Genomic DNA, 25,483 nt, shown 5'->3' on the forward strand with positions numbered 1-25,483 from the left:
AATCATTACAATAATGGAACAATAATATGGAACGAACGATTTTATTTGAAAACCTTTAGTATAACTTTCTACAAACGAACTTACAATTTCGTTTCGCACTGTAATCATTAGCTGTCAAACGGGACGAATACGCAGACGTCATACGAATGGTGTAAACAAACACGTCCCCCGATTTTCTCCCGTTTTTCGCGAGGACAATTTTATCCAGCCCAGTTCGATCGGGGGTTTGCTTTGTGTTACGCGCTTAAACATGGACACAGTGGCCACGATGAGAGCAGATAACGCTAGTCTGCGCAAGATTCAATCGAAACTCGTCCAGTGGGAGTTGAAGGAGAATCCGCTCGCCCCGCTCAGTGCCACGCAAACGGATTTCATCAATCGTTTAACCGATCTGGCCAATGGAAATGCTGTCCCGCAGACAGGAGTGAGTACGAAAAAAAATAAAATAAAATAAAAACAGTTCCTTATTATGCTGCTGATCTTCTAGGACGGTTCGGGATCTACATCATCAGCCGACCAGGACGAGCAAGCGCCATCCGGCGAGCTGCCGGCTTCGTTGGAGCAGTTCAAACAGTCTTCCTGCGTCATCGATTCCACGCAAAACTTTCTGTCCTGGTACAACTCGATCGATGCCGAAATTCTCGAACACTTTGACGATGTGTACCTGGAGTACTACGAGCAGCTTCGAGCGCGCACCAGCGAATGCGACCAGATGGTGCAGGAGATCGACGTATCGCTCGATTCGCTTCACCAGCTGACGCAGGAGTTTAACTTTGTGTCGGAGAAAACGGCCTCGCTGCATCAGGCCAGCGAAAGTTTGCTGCAGGACCAGGCGCGCCTCAGCGACACGGGCGAGGAGATCAAGAAGCGGCTGAAGTACTTCACCCAGGCCGAGAGCATATCCCAGCGGCTGCACAATCCGACGTTTTCAGTCTCGAACGAGACGTTTGTCGATATGCTGAACACGATCGACGATTGCCTGGAGTATATGCGCACGAATGTGAGTGCGATATCGACACACCATTGATCTTAAATTAATTCTTCACTAATGATACTTTCTTTTGCAGCCCACATTCAGCGAAGCAACGGCGTATGCGGTGAAGTATCGGGCCTGCCTTTCGAAAGCAACACAGATGATGAAGGCGTACGTGCTGGGCATTCTTTCCAACGCGACCGCCCAGGTACTCACACCCAAGGGCTCCGGCGTTCCTCGCTCGCTGGAAGCACTCGACCAGCCGAAAGTGAACGATCCGACAGCAGATGCAGCGTTTGTGCTATTCTACGGGAAGTTCCAAGCCTCTTCGCCACGCGTCAAACGCATAACTGCCCTGATTGAGGAGCGGCTCGATCGCAGTCCCGACTACGAACAGTTGCTGGGAGAGTTGCATCAAAACTATCTAACACAGCGCGCCACGGTAATTTGGCTAAGAGTTTGATGGGGTTAGACTTAGCATAGCAATCTCTTTGATGTTTTCCCTTTCTCGTAGATTATGAGCGCTGGTGTGGATCAAGCGATTAAAGACCTCGCCAAAAAGCACAAAGGAGATCATTGCGCTTTGGTGCGTTCCGCTTGTGCCTTTATGGTGCACATCTGCCAGGATGAGCATAGGCTGTTTTACCAGTTTTTTGCCAAACACAGTGCGCAACTGAGGTAAGTTTTTGGGTGACTGATTGCTTTGTGCAATAATTAGTGGTCGTCGTTAATCGTAATTTGTTTTTTTATTTGTTGTAGCATTTACATGGAAGGACTGTGCACCATATTGTACGACACCCTTCGGCCTTACATTATACGCATCGATCATCTGGAAACGCTGGCCGAAATCTGTAGCATCCTGAAGGTGGAAATGCTGGACGAACACGTGTCCTACAGCCGTAAGTGTACAGTATCGCGTCTACTTGAATGTCTTTTTCGCTATAAAATCTCCTTTCTTTCCGTGCCGTAGCCGACTCGCTCGAAGCCTTTGCCAAAATTGTATACCAGCTGCTGCAGGACGTACAGGAACGGATCGGTTTCCGGGCGCAGAACTATCTCGAGTCCGACATCCGTAACTATCGGCCCTCGGCGGGCGATCTCGCTTACCCGGAGAAGCTGGAAATGATGGAAAGCATCGCTCTGTCGCTGCAGGAAAACCAGAATCCCCATGTCCACCTGCGGCGGGTAGATTCGCGCAGCTCCATCACATCGGGAATGTCAGTCGCCTCGCTCGATGCGACACCACCGTCGGCCACCGATTCGGTGCTGAAGGTGCGCACTGGGGGCAGCTCGCCTGCCGACATGCACGGCATGTGGTACCCGACGGTGCGCCGTACACTCGTCTGCCTGTCGCGGCTGTACCGCTGCATCGACAAATCCATCTTCCAGAGCCTTTCCCAGCAAGCGCTGGCACATTGCATTTACAGCGTTTCGACTGCCGCCAGCCAGATCGCACAGAACCGTACCACGATCGATGGCGAGCTGTTCGAAATTAAGCATCTGCTCATTCTGCGCGAACAGATTGCACCGTTTCGGGTGGACTTTACGGCGAAGGAGACAAGCCTGGACTTTAGCAAGGTGCGGACGGCCGCCTACGAACTGTTGCAGAAGCGGAAGCAACTGTTTTCGCTCGGATCAAACAACGCGCTGCTCGAGTTCCTGCTCGACGGTACGCCGCAGGTTCGCGAACAGTTGCTCGATTCGCGCAAGGATGTGGACCGGCAGCTGAAGACGGTGTGTGAAACGTTCATAAAGGACGCAACGAAGCAGTTGGTTGGGCCAGTGCTCACGTTTATCGAATCGGCACAGAACCATCTTCGCAATCAACCGGGCGGAGCGAAACCGGCATCGGTGGCTGGGGCAGGTGGACCGACGACACCCGGCACTGTTCCAACGGCCGGACAAAGCACGGGAATGGCACTGCGAATGGCACCGTTCGCCGCCCCGCAGCAGATTAGTTCCATCATACAGGAGTGTCTGCGGAATATCAAATCGAAACTGGCGGGACTGCAGCGATCGATGCAGCTCTACCTCGCCAACAAGGATACGGAATTTATCCTCTTCCGACCGATTCGGGTATTCATTTTGTGAAGCATTTCTTGTTGCATTCATGGTAACCCCCTTTGTCCCCTTTTTTTTGTTGTTTTGCAGAACAATATCATCGGTTCGTTCGTGAAGCTGGAACAAATTCTTATGCTGAACGCGTACACAAAGGACGATCTGACGATAGTGAGCTGCCCATCGGCCGAACAGATTTCCGTGCTGCTTTCGAGCGTGAATCTCGCCGGTGGAGCGACGGGCGAACATCCGGTACCATCGTTTGGCAAGCCTCAGCCGGTACGAAAGATAAGCACTTCGTCGATTGGTAGCAATGCCGCGGAGGCAGTGCCGCCCGCGAAGGCTCCAGTCGAAAAGAAGGTCAGCTTCGATAGCGGGGCAAATACGGTGGTCGAAATCGACCGGGACGAAGAGCAGGACATGGAAAAGGGAAAGGAAGTGATAGTGGAAACACAAGAAGCCGAAGTGCCCGTAGAACAATCCGATCAATCGAATTCCGCCAGCGCTGTACAAAGTTAGATGAGGCAAAATATGTATTTTAACCATTTCCAAAGTAATTTTTCTTATATTTGAAAGCGTTTCCTGGGCACAGCTATTGTAATAACTATCAGTAAATTCGCATTGCCTTTTTAATGTTCTATAAATTTAAGTATTATCTTATTGGTCTATTATCGCAATGCCGAGTCTTTGCTGCATTTATTAATGATTTTCTTGGATTGAGTATGAATTGTAAGGATTGTTGAAAAGCACTTGACATAATTTATAAAAAAGTAGCATATGAATTCAAATTATATGGACTTCACTTCGGTATGATACTTTCAATGCAAACAAAAAAAATGCATTAATTTGAACCATTTTAGTTTGCTATGAAACGGTCGTCAATTTGAAGTTTTCGTATGCTTTGCGTAATTTGATGTTCCATCTATTCTTTCGGGTTTTTTGCATGAATCATATATGAATTTGTTGAAATAAAACATACAAAAAACAGATCCTAAACGCAGTTCCATCACCGACAAACCGACGTGACACTGGCGTTACAAAAGTGTCCCACACGAAAGTACTGTCATTTACCAGTGAGGCGAACACTTCTGTCAAAGTAAGCTCTGTTCACTGCTGCTTCGATGTAAACAACTTTTCTAAATACAAATGGCGAAGGAAGTGTGAGGCATAATTTTGTGAGAATTATTGGACAAAACACCCGGGAATATCATTTTATAAGTTTCCAAATCAATGTAAAAGATGTGAGAAATACATAAAACAATACGCATTGGAATTTGCGAAGAAAAACAAAAAGGGGATTTAGCAGTTTCTTCTCCGTGTCAGTGTAGTAAGCGAATCATTATAGAGATGGCGCTAGTGTTTAACGTATTTTCATTTGAAATAAGGAGACAACTTTTGAAGCTCATTTTGTTCGAAGTGTCACGTCGGTTTGTCGGTGGTTCCATAACATAAACATTTGACACCCCTGCTAGTACAAATAATACAGGGATTATTTATAGTATTAATTTTGGTGGCCCACGGAAAAGAAACGCCACACAAAAATATAAGAATAGCGACAAATATTGACTCGTCTCGATATGAAACCTTCCAAAGTAAATAATCATTAAGAAAGTGTAAAATAACAGCCACAATAAAAACGCGTTTTCAAATTTATCTTCCGGGTGTCGAACGGCGTGTCCCACGTGCGACACCCACAGTGCCAATGCTGTCAAAGCCATTCGGTCTCGATATTCCGTGCCGTGGCGTAATTCGGCCCAGCCGAAGGACCACGGATAAGCGAGCCTGGGTCGTATTTTGTGTAAACTTTTCGAGACGTCGGACGCGTCGTGTGCTTGCTCGCGGTCTATCGAACATTTTCCTTTGCGCGAGGATTTCCGCCGCACGGGGACACAGCCCGCCAGCATAAATCTGACTGTGCAATCGTGTGCCGTGTAGAGTGTAGCATTAAAAAATCAACAACGGAACAAACAGCCGTCTAAAGGTAATTAACCGGTGCGAATGAAAAGCGTTCAGCTAATTTCGCTAGTGGCTCTGTGCATCGCCTCACAACTTCTCGGAGTGCGTATGTCGCGATCCCAAATACAAGTGCTTGTGGCTCACAGCCGAGGAAGAAGAGTTTTGATTGGCGTCTCGCGGCGTCGCTCTCGCTCGGAATTGCCCAACTGTGTGTATGTGTGTGTGTGTGCGTCCGTTTCGTACGAGAGTGCGTGAATGATCCTGAATGATTCGCCGTAGCAAGTAACGATGGTGTGCGATGGTGGTGCGTTCTTGGAACTAGCAGCAGCAGCAAAGTATGAATGAACAGGAGGGAACGCCTGTAAAGCAAGAAAACCTATGCTCAGACGACGGTGTGTGCGGTGATTCCGGGTAGGTGCAACACACTCACACACATCGTCGTCTGCACCCTGGTCGGTGGCCCGTTCCACCTTGCCCTGATCTTGCGTTCCTTTGTTCCGGAGCAGGAGAGCGAGAGTGGAAGCTGTCAATTGCATTGCCGGGGCGCATCGTTTGTCGGTTTGAAAATTGCGATTGTCCGTAAGAGGGGGCTGGTGGTGATGGAGGGAGACGAATGAAAGTAGTGATGGCACACGAGTAATTAATATTCGTCTGAAGGACATACTTCCTGCTGCCTTCCCCGCGTGCGGGATCGATGAGACGCGTTCCGGGCGTGCTTCGCGTCCCGCGGGAGGAACAATCTCGTCGAAATCAATCTCATCTCAGTCCAGATTCTGTCACTTCCCATTTTTCTCACCTCGTTCCCGGTATTTGACGCTTTAATTATGTGAATTGACGTTTCAAAGCAGTGTGGAGTGCAAAAGGGCGTAAGGATTTCGTGCGGTCCTTCACCCTTGCCGAGATAGCGGTCGTGCGACGTTTAAAAGAAAACATTAATGATGATTACACCGTTCGAAAGATAATTATTAGTGATTTATTGCTGGCTTTCTTACCTGCCAAGCCAGGATGGATTGAAATTTGTCGAACTGGATGAATACAAAATTTCGTCGAATTTTCGTCGTTTGCCTTTCATTCGTTTCGTTTTGTTTTCGCCCCTGGTGGTGTGCAGCAAACAATCCTCGGTGCAACGCGTTGCAGTATGCAACTGACAAATGGTTCGGATGCGCTCTTAACTGCACACACACAGACACGGAGACACAAAATTCAATGCGAAAAAAGGGAACCTAACTGCTCGTTAGGGGATTGGTTCTTTGTGGTATCGTTTTTTTTTCATTTCAAATTCGTATTTTTCTGACGGTGTTTTGCAAGCAAACAAAAAATAGTCTAGATAAAGAAAGTTCTAAATTATGTACGCAACTATCGGTTGATTTATTAGGTATTTAAATCATTTACTGCTCTAAAGCATCCTTATTTCAACCAAGGAAAACTAAGGATATCCTTTCCTTGTCTGTTAGTCATGAGTGTGCTCCTTTCTTCCAGCCAAGGCTGCAGCATGTTGCCATGGTGATTTACGTTTTGCTCCTTGCAGAGTGCTGGCGCACGTTTAATGGAATACTGGAAGCGATTGCGGATGTTTCTCTGTGATTTGTTTTACCAGTGTTTTTCCTCTAGCAATGAATGAAATTTGTAAACACAGTTTTTTCTTTTGTACATCACCAACTTTCCTACAAACCTCTATATCATTTTACTTTCTTCCGGTTACAGTGCGTAATGAATTACAACGAAAAGTGTAGTGCAAAAGTGTGTTGTTAAGGCAAGAAAATTCTAAACCTCCATTACGGTGAGCCCCCGCCCTCCCGCGCATTGTGTGCATATTAGGGAAAGTGTGCAAAAATATTCTTGCTCCGTGTGAATGTGAATGAATGTGCATAATCTCCCGCAAGAAAAGAAGAGAGAAAAAAGAAATCCTCTCGCTCGTAGTGCAGCAGGTTTGCGTGCGTGTGCAATTATGCTGATTGAGGTGCATAAAACGTGGATCGTGCGCGGGGAGCAGAAGTAAAAATAATAGTAAAAAAAGCCCAGCGCGCGCATATAATAGTGAAAAGCCGTGTGGGGGGAGGGAAGCGCCCGCCCGGTCGCTCGGGCCAGTGAGAATCATTCTCGCTGCACACTAGTGAGCTACACGATCACACGATCACGCTGTAACGAGAGCGAAAGAGAGAGAGCAAGAGTGTCCTGGGTAGCATAGAGAGTGAGAGAGAGAGATATATATATATATATAGAGAGAGAGAGAGAGAGAGAGAGAGAGAGAGAGAGCGGGAGGGAAAGCGACAGGTGAAATTTTGTCGCCCAAGTGCAGAGAGTGGTGCATCCGCCGAGTCGCGTAAGTGCATTTGGAGGGTTTGTGCTGTTGTTGTTGTTGTGTGAGCTCCCAGAGGGCCTTGATTTGATGTGTTAGTGCGGGTGTGTGTGTGTGTGTGTGTATGTGTATTTCTCCATTCTGGTTTCGGTGAACGACGAGTGTGTGCTTTTGCGTTGTTGCCCCTTTGCAGTGCAGGGCAGTCGTTGGGGATCGGTGGAAAGTGGTGAAAAAAGAAACCAGAAATTTGTAATTGTTGGCGACAGCGAATCGGCATCCAACGGGTTGCTACAATACACACACAGCGCACAAGCGACAGAACGACAAACGATATTCATTAGTGGACGAAGACGGTTGGCGCCCAGCTAGGCCGGTGACCCTTTTGTTCGCCGGAGAGTATGATAATGAGCAACGATGGAACTACTGACCCTTAGCGGCACACAGGTACGGTATGATGTAATGATGTAGTCTGTAATGTTTTGTAAATGAATGTCTAAATATTGCACACTTTAGCGTAATCGAGTGGAAGTGAACCCGACTGGGACATACGCTATTGCTTAATGTAGAGCAGGGCAAAATGAAACAAAACATTTGAACGTAGAAAATGGGCTTCATCGAAGTGGTGAATGAGAAGGGAAGTGTTGTCGCTAATAATATACTCTGTGACATCAAATTTTCCATTTATAGTCATTTCATTTCATAGTCAGCATATGTGGAAAAGTAATAATTAAGCATGCAAACTACTTGTGTCTTTTTACGTAAACCAACCCTACGTTTTTCTCACGAAACTGTATATTCCTGTCTTTTTACGTAAACCAACCCTAAATTATTTTTCTCGAAACAGTGTATTCCTTGTCTGGAAAAAACGATAAAAGGGGCCTTTCACGAGACTAGCCAGCTTTTTTATATGGAGTTTGACAGTTGGCGGCTGAAATCATGTCAACACTCAATACAAAACCACACACAAAATTAGCCTGTGGTTTTCAGCCTAGATTATTTTAGCCTAATAGCTAGAATTAGATTCGAGTACAATACTCGAAAAAATTTCAAAACAAGGTCGTGTTTTCATTTATCCTAAAATACATTACAGAGATCAGGTGGTGGAATCTAGAATCAAAGTGTATGTAGTCCAGGTGGTCTCATAGCATTTTTTATAACCAATATTGAACATCACTTTTTGACAGAATGAGGGAAAACTTTTGCTCGTTGAGCTTTCTGGAGGTTTGACGAATACTCAAAACACTCTTAAAATCTTCATTCAGAAGCAGAAGCGATAAAAATCAACCTTCTGAATTCACACACCTTGGGATTAGCCCACCTGTATATTATACCCACTTAGATAACTGCTCGAAAACTGCTGTACAATGCAAACAGCTGACAAGCCGAAATTTCAGCCTACGAACCAAAGTGGGTATAGGGACTAGGTGGGCTTATAGGAGGGGATTCGATTGTGATACGTAGTTTTTCACCCACACTACGACACATCAACCAAAACAGCCATTGAAATTCACACGCATACATCAACAAATGATCGAATCCCCTCCTGTCATTTCATTTTCATTTTTCTACAGCACGGCTGTCAAATTGTTCGGGATAAGCCCACCTGTATAATAAACCCACTTTGCTACGAACTTAAAACGGAAAGGAGCCCAACATTAGAAACGATCCACTTCGGGCGAGTTATAGAATTCGTCACGTGTATCATTCACAGAGCGCCAATTCGGTATGGATGAATTTTGAAAATAATAATGTTTAAAACGTGCTGAACATTGTCTTGAAATATGTCTTTTCCCTTTACTCAATATTGCTTGTGAAGAATTCTTTCATTGAGATCAATTGAAAAACAACAAAATACAGCTGTAAGTGAGAGATGATTGTTGTTTTTGGCAATTACAGCGGAACATTAACGTTTCGGTAACGGCTATGCCTTCAAATAGAAATTATTTATTGCTTAATATTTGCAATGCAAACCTGCAAACTCCCATTACAGCCACTGAAAATGCATTAGCACAGATGTCTTGACACGGAACATAAGTTTGACCACCGACCCCCTGGGTTCGACTCCCCGGTTCCTTTGCACCGCACAGTACATTTGCTAATTTAATTGGTACAAACGCTTGTCCATCCGTTTTCAAGGGGGGCCAAAAGTATAATAAGTCATCGGTGGAGTGGAAAGGGAAAGAGAGGTATGAGGGCTGCTCCAGTCGTAAAACGAAAATGCGATGAGCGCACTTTACCTCAGCCCACCAGAAGCACACACAGGCGGCCGATTATCTCCTTCATTAAGCTTCCTCATTTAGCTTCATTCCTGAGCTGTGGTGTGTGTGTCTGTGTTTGTATATGTGTTGCTGTTCAGCTGTGGCCAGTTTGCCGCATGCAGTTTCGCACAAACCCTGGTTGACGTACTTTTTACCGTCCGCTGGTCGTCGTCGGGCCAACGCGTCAAACCAAAGCTTTTTCCTCCAGTCTCCCTCTGGCTGTTACTCTCTCTCTCTCTCTCTCTCTCTCTCTCTCTCTCTCTCTCTCTCTCTCTCTCTCTCTCTTTCTCTCTTTTTGCATCTCTCTGACTCTTTCTAATGCGCGCACCCAGTCGATTCTAAACGGCAACTCCGTTCTAACACGGTCTGCAAGTGCGCCCTTGCGCCTCCGGCCAACCATCTTACGGTCCCGTGTATAGGTTGTCTTCCGCATCATCATCATCAGCAGCAGCACCTCCGTAGAATCAGCTCACGTCACGGACCGGCGAACAATGGCAAATACGGATACGGCGCGAACGCGTTTGTTGTGCGATCGAGTGTGTGGAGCGATTCCAACAGGGGGGTTGGCGCACCACAAACAACGAACCAAACACCTTCGAAACATGCGTTTTCTTCTCGCCATTACTTCATTCTTTCTCTCCCTCCCTTTCTTCCACACACACGCACGCACACACATACACACTCGATACACCAAACCTCTCTGTGCTCGCATTCGGGCGCGATGAGGAATGCCGCTAGGCCCCGGAGGGCCGCGATTATTGAGCGCTTACAACAAATCTTGCTCATTTAAGCTGTTAATTTTAATTTTCCCTGCACACCACCACCACACCATCACACGCTTGCTGCTGGAGCGTTTTTCTTCCTCGGTCTTCTCGGTGTTGTTTTAGTCGTTCCTTCCCGATTCGTCACCCTTTTTTTTGGTGGCGGCGGCGACGGCTGTTCGCCTTCCTTTCCCGGTGCTGTTGGGTTCGCCTGTGCATCTGGGTTTATCAACGTGCGTTCCTTTTTTACCTTTGTTCCGATTACTCTGCATCTCGCGCTGGAAGTTGGTGGTTTGCCGTCATCCATCGTCAGCACAGTGGGAAGAGGGCAAGAGGGAATAGCGGGGGTCTATGATGGTTGGATTAAAACATATTAAGCGCCATAATGTGAGTGTGGATTTATGTGTTAAATGAAACATTTCAAAGAGTACAACAAGAATCATTATTCCATTATTTGCAATTTCAATCTTTATTTCTGTCTGCAAAAGGGTCTATAAAACATTGCTTCGTTTGTCTAAACAAAGATTTAATATAAAAAATAGACAAAAACTGTTTTTTATTGCACAAACTGTAAAATACTGACAAAAAATACATTTTTTATCAAAATTTAACTGTCAAATCATTGATTTACGTAAATGATTGTCCTACTTCTCATGTGGCGGCTTGTTTGGTTGGGGTCTGTGCTGCTATGCTGGTATAGTTTTTCTTACCACTTACCTTTACACTAGTCATCTTCAGTCGTCTTATAATGATTTACGACGTTAACAAAAAAAAAAGGAGAACGCTCCCATCATCATTGCAGAATCGATCACACTGAGGATCGAAGTTTTTTCACCCCTTTTTTCGTGATTCTGTGTTCAATTTCTTTTTACTTCTGTTCCGAGCTGTGTTGCCTCTATTTTCTACTCTCTTCCTCTTTCTCTCTCTCTCTCTCTCTCTCTCTCTCTCTCTTTCTCTACTTCTCTCTCTCTCTTTCCTGTTCTAGCTTGCTTATTCTTATGCGAGGTGGGATGATTTTCGTTCACAATCGTTTCATCATTTCCATCATAAATTGGTTGAAGATTTTCCTCACCACCCGCCAAACCCGCGCCATTTGTGAGCCCTTTTTTTCTATCAACCTCTCTCTTTCTCTCTCTCTCTCTCCCTCCCGTCTCTGTTATCGAATACCAAAACCTGCCGGACCGATGTAGCGCTGATCAAATGCCGCTGCTGCTCATGGTGCTGCAGCTCCCGGTTGCCTGATTGCCCAAAAGTGGGATTGTATGTGTGTTCCTGTAGAACACATACACACCGAGGGACACACAGAACCAAGGGAGTCGTCGTCCCGGTCGGTCGGGGTGGTGGGCCCCCCGAGATTCGGAAACGAGGCGATCGTTTTTTTAGCGTTTATGATGGCGCGGTGTATTCATTTTCTATCCCTTTGTGCTTGCCCTTCCCCCTACATGTCTTCGAATGGTGGACGTCTTTGTAACGGGGGAAATCAGAAAGTCCCGAACCGATCAAGCCTCACTTTCGCAGTGATGAGAAATGGGTGGTGGGGGAATGTTTTAGGGAACTGGCGGCGGCGGCGTGCACGTTGGGAATAAGCTATTTTCTTACCCATTCTTATGTTCTCCACTCCTTCCTTTCTCGTCCCATGAGCTTTCCTTTCTTTTGCTTTTTGGGCTCCCTCGCTGCTTCCAGAGCCCCCGTCGTACAAATTCATTCGGCCTTTCCCAATGATTGCCCTTCAATTTTTCACCTGACCGATGTGGTGCGCACGGAACATTGTGCGATGGCCCGAAAATTTGGGTCATCCGCGCATCACACACACACACACAAATACAGAGTGTCTAATCCTCATCATCAACACTGCGGCGCTGCCTCATCGTGTGGAGTTGAAGCTGTGACGAATGGTTCAGTGCCGAAGCGGTGTGTGTGTGTGTATGCCAGAGACTGTAGCCGATGATTAGCCGCGGCTATAAGGGGGGTCAGTAAGAAGCAGAAGTAAGGTTTAATCTTTCCCGCGCTGGTCGCTGTCGGCTTGTGGCCATGTACTTTCTTTTGGCTATCTTTCGCTTCATTACTTGGTTACCTTTTGCGCTCGTTGCTCGATTTTGAATCCCGCCTTCCTGCGCTCTCTCCCGCTCATCCGTTTGGGCAGTTTTTAATGGGCTGCGTTGCTGTTGTTTCTCTCTCTCTCTCTCTCTCTCTCTCTCTCTCTCTCTCTCTCTCTCTCTCTCTCTCTCTTTCCATTTCTTTAGCCAAGTATTTATGATGGCTCCCCGCTAAAGGAATTCATTCCACCAGTTTGGGGAAACTAGCGGGGCAACATTGGGCTGCGGAAAAATACTAGAATGTGTTTTCTCCTTTTTCTTCTCCCTTCCAACGGGGCCTAGCCGCTTGCACCTTTCTTTGCGACGTGTTTCTATTTATTTTGGCAATAGCACGTCCCCCCATCGCCACCCTCCTGTTGGGCCCTGTTTCGAGCCACAAATTGCTGTTGCTTTATGCGGGATGGATGGAAAACTGGGTGGAAATTAGTTCCCGATTAGTGTTGCCGTTCCCACCCCTGGACGCCGTGCCCTGCCCGCCCTGGTGGACGCCTCTCGCAAGTGTCTCGCGCCCGTGCGCCTGATGGACGAATGATGATGGTGGTTAAATCGATGTCCGTCCGCTCGATGATGCAGGTTTGGAGCTTTGTGTTCCCTTTCCCCTCTTCTTCCTTCCTCAAAAAAAGTCGTTGGAATTCGGTAGTCCAGTTTCCCCTATCTGCCCGTTCGTTAGTAACCGCTGCCCTTGCGTTAAGCGTAGCCTTTCGAACGGTTTAATCCACTGTGCGAATTTATAAACTCATTAATGTTTGGTCGTATTTTTTTTCTTTTTTTATATTTAACTTTACTTCAATGTTTTATGTGGGATATATTGAATATTTGATTGATTTATTCTGTTGATTTTTAAAACAATTATTTTAAATAAATATTAAAATAAACTATTGTGCTTAAAATAATTAGCTGTTGGTAGGAGACATTAATTTATTTTAAAAAATTGAAGAGTGTTTTTTTACTGAATATTTCTGGCTTAAATTTGTCCCGTCGCGATGATCAGTCTGAAGAATTAAATATGCCCAGAATTCTTTGAATGTAATGTCGCCTGAAAGATTGTGTTTTTTTTTTATCATACATTTTGCCCTTTCCTTCTTTGTCCCAAAATAATGATCTGTTTAAGAATAATTCGTCACATTCCCGGAGGATCAGTTCGTCTGCGGCTAAACTACAAATCGGGCAGACGAGAAAAAAGAAAAGTCTAAAACAATCCCTTCGCAACAGTGGACAAACATGTAGGAAAATTGATTACGCGTTCGCTTGTATCGAATGGGAAAACAATTGCTGAAACAACCATTTCCTCCGATGAGCTCTGCTGCTGATGCTGCTGCCGCTGTTGCTGCCCCAATGCCAACGGTGAAGGTCGTGTTGATGTTTCATTTTCGCTCCCACAATACACAGTTTAAAGTTTCCCAGCACGTCGCCGACCGCAGCATCAACGGCGGCGGTGGCGATACCAACGCATTGTGGCATACCCGTTGTTTGTGCTTTTCTTGTGCGTCCCGCTGGCCCTGGCCGCATGCTTGGAACGGATTGCCCTGGAATGTTGTGCCTGATTTTCACATCCACCCACCGCCGCAGCCTCTTCCCCCGCTCCAGATGGGTATATATTTATGCTGCACAAACGATCGGCCTGTGTGCTGCTGCCGATGCGATGGCGTTCAGCACTGTTCCCTTTTTTCCAAATAATCGAACGTTTTCCCTCCGGAGGATATTGAACGTCGATGCAACGGACGTGCGTTTTGTTTTTTCCCTCTTACCAAAACCACGTCCGACCATGGACCTCCAGAAAGCAAGAACGCATTTTTACGCCGGCGCGTTTGTAAACGATGGCCAGATCCGGTGGCTGCGGGTTTTCACTCGGTGTTTGTTTGTTTATCTTTACCAAACGAAATTTATCTCTAACCATTACGCGGGTGTACAGCACGGTGTGGGCGGGTATGGAAGGTTTGGCCGATTCCGAGAAGGTAGCATGGCGGTTTCGGTTTTCACAGCCACTGCACATTTGCTTCTTTTACAAAATTTTCCCCATTCTTTCCCCCATCCACCGGCTCGTTGGAACGAACAATTTGACATAAAAACAAAACGCCGTCCAAAACGCGCCTTCTCACGGTACGAAAAAATTGGGCAATATCGCACAACCCTTTACCTTTGGTGCCCGTTTCACAAGCTCTACAGGGAAGAAAGTGAAAAAAGGGGGGAATGTTTGTTTTTATTGACCATCTCGCGGTGCCAAACGTCCTCAACCGGCAGTAAATAACTTGCACGCAGAAAGTATAACCCGGCATATTTACTGGAATCTCGATGCTGTTGAACGATGCTGCGATAATTCTTTGCCAGTTGAAGTGCTTCTTCCGGCCCATTTTGGTTATGGTGAGCTTTCGTGACCAGTTTCTATTTTTTTGTAGCAGTTACATTCACTTAGCTTTGCCTTAATTTTTTATCGGATCTACGAAATCATGCAAGCGCAAAAAAGAGTTGGTAGACAAAAAAGTGAAATAAACCAAACGGATGTCCGGAAGATGGAGCGAAAATAAAATTAAACGAAAAAAACTCCCCCAGCCCAACAAATCCCCCACAATCCAACGCGTCCAATAAACGCAGCTTCATTTTGTTTGTAGCTTTGTGTGTGTGTTTGACGCTATTCATTCTTTGCTTGTCCGGGTGAGGATTTCTATTTAATTTTTTGGCGGACATGGTGGCGCAGAGCTATTCCTTCCCCCCCCCCTCCTTCCCTACCATCGAGCGTTTCTGCCACACCGCCGGCGTTTGACTTATTTATGTTTTATTTGTTTATATGTCGTCGGATGGCGGGCCACTACGATATCTGCTTTCCCATCCCAGATTTCGGATCCGTTTTTGGGCGGTGGTGCGGTTTTAAAATGTTCCCTTCCGTTTCCGTGCTTCCGCCCCGAAGCCCCCATCCCCCACAACCGCTTCCCTGCGCTTTTCTCCGGCACTTCGGCGTTTGCTTTCCCTTCAGTGCTGCAGTGGCCGTGGCATAAACCGCTTTTTCCTTCCATTATTTAATTTGACTTGCGGTGGCATGTCGCTCATGGGAATTTATCAAATTAAATTTTGATCATCGCTTTCCGCCGGCCGTCGACGGAGGAGGAAGAGGTTGTGGTGGGATACGGTGGAGGGTTGTGCAGGGAGCGGCAAAAAGCTACTTCTTCGCTTGAGAAGATGCTTTCTGTTTTCGAGCGCGATCTTTCATCCCCCCCCCCCCCACGTTTGCTGCCGGTGGAGCAGCCAGCAGCAGCAGCAGCGATCGTGCAATCAAAGGTTTTGGCTGCGGTGTGGTGTTGGTTATTGTGCCGTTTTTCCCTTCACAGCCAATTTTTGGAGCTTAATTTTTCCTTCCTTCCTACCACTGCTGCTGATTTGACCGATTTGACTGGTCAACGGGCGCCATCAACGGTCGCCTTGCACTGGAGAGGAAAAAATGGAGAGCGAGAGAGACAGACAGGGAGAGTGAATTGTATATTTTTTTGCTTTTCGTTTGGTGTGAAAATTGAAGAACCTTCTTATTTTGTTTTGATTTGTATTTGATGGCAAAAATGGAGGAATCGTTTAAGTGCGGTTTTGTGGTCAAATGGGAATAGCGCGTACTGCTGGTGTACCTTCTTAGCAGGGGTTTGTCTCCAAACCTCTGCCGAGAACAAAGTAATGCGCACATTTGTGTGGAGAAAGATTGAGTTTTCTGCACAGTAACGTTTCGCTGAGTTTTGGAAACGAAGCAGCACAACGAAGGAGGCAGATCCCTCCGACTGGTACAGCACAACCGAAACGAGGCATATGCTTTTTGTTACGCCCAAACATAATATGGCCCATGTTGGCTGCTGCTGCTCTCCAGGGCTCAGTTGGTGTGTGTGTGTGAGTGTGGCTGTGCTTTAATTAAACAACCTTCAACGTGGTAGCTTCGGGCAGCTGCGAGACGTTTCCAAAGATTTCGTTCTGCGATGGTTGGTGCCCCTGGTCCCCCGTTCTAACGAGGTAAGAATTTCTAGCTCTCCGGCCAGGCCGGGAAAGGGCGTAAGTCGGGTAGCAGCTGATGAGCCACCCACCCGTAACGGGGCTCGGGTTTACTGTGGGGCCATCGTTGGGGAGTGTAATCAACTAAACATGGTGAAATTAATTAGTGCTTGGCAATAATTGTTAAATAAAATGTAACCAAACAGAGACCGGGGAAGAGAAAGGTAAAAAAGTGAGTAAAAAAGAAGCACACACACACACACACACACACACACACACACACACACACACACACACAGCGAAGGCAATAAAATGCTAATCGTGCACGGTAGATGGTATCCAAAAAAATGATTTCGTACCGATGGTAGTAAAGTAAAGCTGAAAGTGTGTTTCGTGTGGGAAATATCATGCAAAGTACGGTTTACGCCACTAATTGGGGGCGAATCGAATGGAAATAAATACATTAAACGAAAGTTTTGTGGTGATGGTGGAATACACTATGAAGGAGAGCAATAAATGAAAACGAAAAAAGTTAAAAAAAATTAAACTAAAGGGAAGGCGGCACATTGGGATAACTCCAACCTCGGGATAGAATTACCACATAATTGCTTCGTCTTTGGAAATAGTTTCGTTCAATAAAACCACATTCCGAAACATGCTGCTTGTGCAACACATACACACACATACACATCAGAGGAAGAGAGAGAGCGCGAGAGTCCTTCCAAGTAACGGAACGGATTCGTTCTTATGCGCCCGATTGCCTTACCGTGCGGTGCCGGAAGCACCGACCACGCCAACATCTGGTTAATGGCTGCTTTTTATTGCATTCCACCACGCGTTGACGTTAAACAGCCCAGCCAACGGGTGCAGCAGGCTCCCCCAATGGCCTGCCAAACATATGAACATAATATCGTATCTTCCCCCTTTTGCCAACGAACTGTTTCGCTTTCACCTATGAAATTGGTTCTTATGTGTGCGTATTAGTGATGGGTAATCCGGAGCGGAGTCATGGATCAACTCCGACTCCGGTGCGCAAAATATGACTCCGGCTCCGGATCATAACTGGATTCGACTCCGGATCAGTCCGGATTACTCCGGAATACTCCGGATCACTCCGGATCAGTCCGGATCAGTCCGGATCAGTCCGGATCAGTTTTCGTACATATTCGATGTACGACTTGAAAGTCAATGACCTCATCAAGAATTGTCTAAACGATATTGGACAGTCATTCCGGATCCGGAGTGATCCGGAGTGATCCGGAGTAATCCGGAGTAATCCGGAGTGATCCGGAGTAATCCGGAGTAACCCGGAGTTATCCGGAGTAATCCGGAGTGATCCGGACTCGGAGTTGATGAGTCCGAGGGTTTTCCCGTATGCACTCCCCCCCCCCCCCCCCCCCGCTAAACAGTCCGGAGCAACTCCGAGTCCGACTCCGAGGGGTGCCGGAGTCGGATCGATCCGACTCCGGAAAAAAATTGTATTTACCCATCACTAGTGCGTATGTGTGATTGCTGCTCACCCACGAGTTCTCTCTCGAGCATGGCTGACTTGAAATTAAAGGTTTTTTGATGCTGTTGTTGCTGTTTTTGTCGTTGTTCTCGTTGGGGAAGGAAATAATTTTACGATCCGAAACACACGAAGAGCAAAACGCCCCTGCAGAGGAGACTGCTGTGTGTGGGGGGGGGGACTTTCTGCCTCCTTTTCAAGACCCCCAAAACGCGCCAACACCACACACTCGTTGAAAGGTAGGGTGACACCGCATTTTCTTCTTCCACTTGTATTTTGCTTCTGCGTTTTTACGAGTTATGGTTTTTTGAGGAGGGCGTCCCCAAGTTTTGGAGTGCGTTTGTACATGCACATTTTGCGAAACATGTTTGTTGCGCTGTTAAAAACCGCAAACTCGAAACTCCTCGACGACGTGTGTCGATTTGCTAATGATACCCGGTTCGCTGATCGGTATCCAGTTTGGCGGCGGTGGTTAACCATTTGTCGTGAGATTTGAAGCTCTTCCCAACCTGAAACAGGTAACTTTTTAGTACAGCCAAACGATTTCGTGCGGTTACGCATATTACGACAGACTGCGAAAGCCGCAGCAACGAGAGCAGTAAGGGCATGGGGATGGTTCATTTTTACTTAATTTGTGCTTTGATCTGCAGCTGTTTCTGTTCCAGAAGAAGGTTTCATCACATTCGGCATGAACGGCGGGCGAGGAAGCGAAAATTGTGTTCCGTTTAGCAGCGTGTGTGTGCCATTTTGCGGCTGTAGTGAGAGAGTGCAGTGGAAATTGTCGTAATTCATATCCGTAATACGCAAAAATAGCGAGAAACGCTACTCAACTTTGATTTTTATCCATAAATAAGGGCTAAATCAACTGTTCATAGCACTAGTGCAAACATGTTGGGTGAAGCCATCAGTATCAGAAGGACATTCAGGCGCACCCGAAGGAGTTTTGAAACGAAGTTTTCAATGTCATTGCGTTAGTGCGTAGGGTGATTTGAAGAATTCGATAATTGTGAAATCTAAAGTGAGTGTCTACCGGCATCAATCAACCAAGGAATAGTTCACTATGTGGGCAACAACAAAAATGACAATTATGAAATTAAATAGGACATTTTTGAGTTCGCCCACATCGATCGCACTGATTAAAACATGTCGCGCGGGGGCGTGCGCGCTTACCTGCTACGAGAAAAACCGTTGGAATAATTCCAAAACTGTTGCGCTAAACTTCACCCCCATCAGCGAGCTGTAATTAGCGCTAAAGTGCTGGCGAGACCGATCAAAATTCTTTTGCGCATTCTTTTTCGCATCATAATTATTGCCCTACTTTACAGCTTTTTTCGGGCCATCGATTGCCATTTTATGTTTTCGGTCCGGCGCTCCACGGCCCCAGTTCTTCCCCTCTCACATTCGTGGGAAGGGACGGAAGTGGTGGGCGTTTGTCAAATGGCAGAAGGTGGAAAAAAAGCATAAATATGTGGTAGGTAGGTGGCAGGGTTTTCCATTGATTGCTTTCAGCTGTGCGTTACGCCAACAACCCGACTGGTGGTTGTGGTGGCGTTGCGGGAAAGCGAGCGAGTGTTGCGAATGATTTTTGTCACCCCCCCGGGACAAAAATACATTCCTTTTCAGCCCTCCCGAGATAGAACTCCTTTCGGGTGTCGCGTGAGTGAGGAAGGGGGAAACGCGGTAGAATGGTAAAATGTTTATTTTCCTCAGTTTCAGCGGACGGCATTTTTTTCTTCTTCTGTGGCGCGTGTTCGAGGGAAATCCAGCTCCAACATGGATTGTTACATGATGGTAATGGGGGAGGTGGTGGTGTGCCCAACCCCAATTACATTCCATCAGTGTTAATGCTTCGCTTGCCATGCCTTGTGTGCTATATGTGCTTTTAATTTGCGGGAAACACTTTCCCAACCCGGGTCGGGTCGGGTCGGGTGGAATTTGGAATGAGTCAGCTGTGCATGTGTGTGTGTTTATGGGTGCTGTTTGTAGCAAGGATTTTGTGTGCTGTTGGCCATTTGCCGGATTTGCCCGACGGACGCGGCCAGAGTGAACAGCGAATGAAGATATTAACATTTGCGCTAACCTTCTCGGTGCGATTTGATCGCCATCGGAGGCGAGTCGATGGAATGTTTCGTTCTTTTTGTGTGTGTGTTTTTTCTTCTTCTTGCCCTTCCCTAGACCACCATTACTCGCCTATAGTTTGGAGCAAAAAGGGAATATTATTCTCTTTCTTCTGTGCCGTGTGCACTCCAGTAGGCGACTGGCTCACAAGAAACACAACACGAGGGCGCCGAAGGACTTGGCTGTATGAATTAATTGTCGCTCTCGGTGCTCCACGCCGAGGAACCGTTGTAAAGTGGCGCCCCATCCGGCCCAAGGCTTCTGGCAGTGGCCCTTGCGCAAGCCCCTCATCGCTCTGAGGCACGGCCAAGTCTCGCGCGTAGCAAAATGTCGGTGTCGTTTTGTTTTGTTTTTATGTTTTTGTTCGTCTCCAGCGAATGTTATTTTTCCACGCTCTCAAACACACTTACGCCCGGGCGCCACTTGTTTGCCGCTAGCGAACGGAGCGTAATGTTTTGCCATTTTTATTTCTCTTCTCCCGATCGGTGCCTGCTCCTTCTGCCCCAAACGATTAGGTTTGGCCGGCACGATCACCACCAGCACCAGAGAGCCCGAGCCTCCGGTGTGGTGTACACGGTGCAAGAAGTATGGCGCTCCGGAGCATGATTTTAGCATATTTTGCCCGTTCAGACACACTCTCCCATGCTGACGGTGTTGTGGCTCGATGCTGAAGGATTTGAGCGATAAATAAATTCCTCAAGGTCGCACTCTCGTCATCGCTGCTGGTGATTTGCCCGCTGCCGGGTCCCTGCGGTTCTCCCTTGCTGTACTTGCTCCGCCGACGATACTGTAGGGCTTCTCGGTGGGACAACATGCACACGCACACAAACACATACACAACGTGTCCTCCTACGAAGTTGCTTACAATTGTTATATGGAGCAACCAGATCCGTTTTGATCCACATCAACCTCGGGACTAACCGAAGAAGCGAGTGTGGTATGGAGTGGCGGGTAAGGCGATTAATCGTGATGATTGTTGCTGAAACCCACCCAATAAATCTCCGTCGCCTCGCTCCACAGGATCTCCCCTGCCCGCGGAGGTGACATATTGGAACGCTGGGTACCTTAAAGAAGCTTTACTTACGCTTGGCTCCGGCTGCCGAGGCTGCGGCGTGGGGCTGGTTGTGGCTCAAGTGCAAGTGCGGCTTAGAATTAATTTGCGGCCAGCATTTAGTTTGCTTTATTGCCACTTCTTGAGCGAGCGCGCAGGAAATGGAGTTTTTTTGTGTTGCTGTGGTGGTGTGGTTGTTGTTTTTATTTTCCTTGATTAATGATTATTTCATTATTTTGCACAAAATATTAGTCGCATGCTTACACGCTATGCGCTTAACATAGCCAGTCGCTGGGAGAGGGGGAGGGGGGTTTAAAAGGGACGTAAAATAATTTATATAAAAAAACGCAACAAAATGGAAAGATTTGCTTGTGGATGACATGTGGTTTTGTTGTATTGATTTTATCCTTGACATACTTTCAAAACCTGTCATCATTTGATTTCCTTAAAAATGGAAAAATATTGCATATGTTTCTTATATTTAAACATTCTTCGAATCTTGAAAATGTACAGACTGTTATTAACTGTTGTTAATATCCTTGTGTTAGTCTGTGTCAGTGTAATGCAGTTAGTGATGTGCTCTCTGGATCTCTGATCTCTGGTTGGTCTAATTCTGACAACGGAAAGATCGGAGCCGTCAGATCCAACTCCGACTCCAGACGACTTCGAATGACTTCGGAGGACCCTGGATGATTCCGACATCGGATGACTCCCAATGACTCCGACTCCGTTTGATTCCTACTCCGGACGACTCCGACCCTAGACGACTTCGACTTCGAACGATTGCAAACAGCCCTGAATAATGTTAACCGAATCTAACTTCCAGACTTGATTGTGAAGGTTTTGGAATCAGATCGGAACACTAAATGCAGAGCGATTTGATAAAAGTCAAATGTCCTTCCGAAGCGGATTGTGTTCTAATCCACAGTAGTGCATTATAGATGAGCCTGGACACATTCGATACTGTCGGGATATCTTTATCACCTCTCGAAAAGGTTAAAAATGTCCTCCGCTAAAAGGGGGAAGGACGTACACCGTCAAACCAACCACAAAATGGTGAAATAATTCAAGAACACGTTTCGTCAATATCCATCCAATATCTAATCTTGAGTCGATCCAGCAGCATTTCCAGCGGTGATTTGAGCGGTAGTATGTTAGTTTTTCAGTTCCTCTTTTATTTCCTCGTAACCGTAATTCGCCCCCTATTGAACCTCGAGCAACGATCAATCGATGCGGGAAAATTCCAACCGCCCGGAACCCGTTTGACTTCAATTATTCATTTATTAGATACAGCAGCCACTTGACCGCGGTTATAACCACCACCGTGCACACTGGTCCGCTGTTTAGCACGACCGTCTCTGACCTGATAGTGAAGGACCACAAACCGAAAAGTGATATTTTGCCCCTTCCTGCCCCACGGGTCCACCCTAGCAGTTCGTCCTAGCAGTTGCTGCCGCCACATCAATACAATCGTATAAATTATAACGGTGGTCCGCGAGAAATTGGTTGGCGCAGAAAACATCAAACTTTGGTTGGAGTGTGGTTGCTTTTGGGAACCATTTGGTTAGTGGTTGGCCGACGAAACCCCCTGTTCCACACATGTTTTGTTTGGAACTACGGAAGCCACATCAAATAAACCTGCTAAACCAATTTCAACAGCTGCAATTTCAAATTATGCGTCACCCTCCAACTCCAATCAGTCTTGTGCCGATTTTGGATATTGGAACTTAAAAATCGCTGTACGTAATTTTTTTGTCTGTCACAGCCAGACATATTTCCCAGCGCACAATGGTGCTTGTGGTTTCTTTCCCTGTTTTTATTTATTACGCTATCAGAAGCGCGCCGCCGTCTCCGTTGAAATTGCAATGTTTGTTTGTTTACGATTTGTTGGCACACGGTCGATTATTGCTTTACCACCGTTCCAAACACTCGAAAAAATGCGTTCCAAATATTTCCGCGTTTTACAAGTGGGTGTGCGTAGACTCGTGAAGCGCACCACACGATCCATAAATCATCAGTGCCGCGAGCAGACACACCGAGCAAGCCAGGCAGCAGGGGCAGCACATTTGCTCGTGTGCTCCACTTGACTCCGATTCCGACAAGAACCGTGTGATCGCGGCACAATGAAGCTCGGTAGAAGATTGAATGTTTTTGGAAATGTTTTAATTTGGTGGGGTAGGGGAGTGGGAGCGAATATTTAAACGAACAGTTCTAAGCGTCTGTCTGTCACAGATTTTAACGCTCCAGATCTATCCCCCTTTGAGGAGTGAAGGAATAGAAATCACACAAAAAAAGCTATTCCATGATACCCAATGTGTCTGTTGCGAGACCTGATGATTGGGTTAAAGTTTTGATAGCCCCTTTTCCCTTTTTGTTTTCTACCAACTTTAACACATTTGTTAATAGCGACCACTCTCTCGAGCACGATCAAGACAATTTCAGCCATAGAAGGAGGGAGCGGTTTTAATCGAAGGGCAGTAGATCACGATTCACGCGCCAACCAGCGCGCGCCGCCACCCAATTGTACTATTGTATCCAACCAACCCGTATCAACCATCTGTATCTTAATTCGTAGCTTTGCCTGCTTTTCCACCTTATATGCAGAAAACGGGACCGCAACGGGCGGCGAAAGCATTCACAATCTGTTCGCGTTTCATTAGATGGCATCTTAACATAATAATCAACGTGTACCGATCACGATCCTTCTGGCGGCGGCTGGTGGTAGGTTGCGGCCTTGGCGCTGCGTGCTACGGTTGTCGTGTCTTCAATTACATCGAATCAGGGCTAGGAAAGTGATGAATGCATCGGTTTCATCTACTCATTTTCCCTCGATCTCACTACGTTTTGGCGACCTTGCATTCTAATTAATCACAAGCAGAGTAAGGTTAATGAAAAAGTATTGCCGCGTTGCCTCAAGGACGACCCGACGAAGCGTTAAGCAAAAGACGCTAAAAGCAAACAAATCAATGTGTGGTTTGCATTATTGGCTTATTAAATGCCTCCATTCCTTCTCTCCGGCACCGACATTGCAACGCTACGACGTCCGAGCGTGCCAGAAGTTGCTCCAAAAGCAGGAAAACGAGCACAAAAATTCATCCCAAGTTTTTTTGGTAAAAACTCGAGCACTCGGCAGTAGTAGTATTGTGCTGATAATAAACAAATAATTGAACGTGACAAGAACCTAGTCGACGAGTGAGAGAGAGAGAGAGAGAGAGAGAGAAGAGCAAGAAGTCCAATAGCATCCTTCGTAAAGTGCGTGTCTCCTCCGTGTGCTCTGTGTGTAAGCCACCTCTATAAAAAAAACTGGCGTGCAAAAAAGTTTTGCTGGCGAAAGGACACAATCTCGCGCGGACTGCTGTTTCCCTTCGGGCCGCCGCTACAAGTTTGTTTGCGGTTTGGGAAGCCTTTTTTGGAAAGGTTAATTTCATGCCGGTTGCCGGCCGATGGTGGTGGCCGACTTACGCCCCAAACGTGACCGGCAAGGGCACAATTGAATGGAAAAAGAAAAAAAAGAAGAAGAAGAAAAAAGAACTGTCGTACTTTGTGACATAAAAATATGTGGAGCAGTGGTGGCACCGGGGGAGTTTCTTTCGCTCGTGCTCCTTTCTGTGCGTGACAAATGAGTGGGAAAGAATGTGTTGTTGTTTTTTTGCGTCTTACTTCGGTACTTGAGTATTTTACAGTCTGTACAATCTGTGCAGGAAAAAGAGACAAGAAAAGGGATGTGTTGTGATTGTAAGTCAAAGCTTAAGTCAAATAAATAAATGCCAACTTTTTTAAAAATCAGTTCCACCCACACAAACAATTAGCAATTTTCCATTCACGTCATTTGTTACTTGTTTGAGTACAGATGTCCTTATGGAACGTTTGTTGGAGAAGGCTAAGCCACTTGTAGCTTATCAATTATTGAACATTTACTCTTGACGCTCGAGAAATTCATGCCACTGGTTTAATAAACGTACAAACACACACGCACCGCCGGCACAATGGTAGAGGAAGCATCTCTTAATGCTTCCTTTCGCGTCGCTGGTGCGCCTTTCTATTGCGATTGTCCTCGGTGTTGTGTCCGGTGCGCGCGTCCGCACGTCTGCAAGTATGTGCGCGGTTGACTTTCCGTGGCCGGCGAACATTCAGCTTAATTGGCTTACTCGTCGTGTGGTTTTGCGTGGCGGAGGCGCCGCCGCTACCCGTCCTCCGCTCTCGTTACATTTGTTATGCTATGTTTCCATGCTTTATTTCGTCTCCCCGCCGCGCCCAACACTGCCGCCAGCATTGTTTGCGCGTGCACTCCTGCGTGATTGGACGTGTGGTGCTGCCTCTTCTTCGCGCTGATTCGCGAATGGGGTAACAACTCTATTGTGTGCGTCATCCCTTATGCGGCCGTTTGCTGCGTCGTTAAGGATGTCAGTTGACAAACGGTCGAATGTGTCCGAGCGCCGAGCC

The 25,483-nt window shown here is 46.7% G+C and overlaps 2 protein-coding genes across 9 annotated transcripts in view; both read left to right on the plus strand.

The window, feature by feature from the left end:
- Window positions 1-101: 101 nt before the first annotated feature.
- LOC121587916 (conserved oligomeric Golgi complex subunit 3) lies at window positions 102-4,018 on the plus strand. The gene is made up of 7 exons (XM_041905258.1): window positions 102-424; window positions 488-1,000; window positions 1,068-1,415; window positions 1,488-1,651; window positions 1,733-1,872; window positions 1,944-3,049; window positions 3,125-4,018. The coding sequence occupies exons 1-7, from the start codon at window positions 251-253 to the stop codon at window positions 3,548-3,550; spliced, it is 2,871 nt and encodes a 956-aa protein (XP_041761192.1). The 5' UTR covers window positions 102-250; the 3' UTR covers window positions 3,551-4,018.
- An 811-nt stretch (window positions 4,019-4,829) lies between these two features.
- Window positions 4,830-25,483, plus strand: part of LOC121591006 (latrophilin Cirl) — an 88,565-nt gene continuing 67,911 nt past the window's right edge. For 5 of the 8 annotated variants that reach the window (XR_006004505.1, XR_006004506.1, XM_041911284.1 and 2 more), the window contains exons 1-2: window positions 4,830-5,012; window positions 6,692-7,730. The gene's annotated coding sequence lies outside the window, so the exon portion shown is untranslated. The other 3 variants (XM_041911285.1, XM_041911286.1, XM_041911287.1) reach the window with 3 other exon arrangements.

Source organism: Anopheles merus, chromosome 2R (assembly GCF_017562075.2).
Source record: "Anopheles merus strain MAF chromosome 2R, AmerM5.1, whole genome shotgun sequence".
NCBI lineage: Eukaryota > Metazoa > Arthropoda > Insecta > Diptera > Culicidae > Anopheles > Anopheles merus.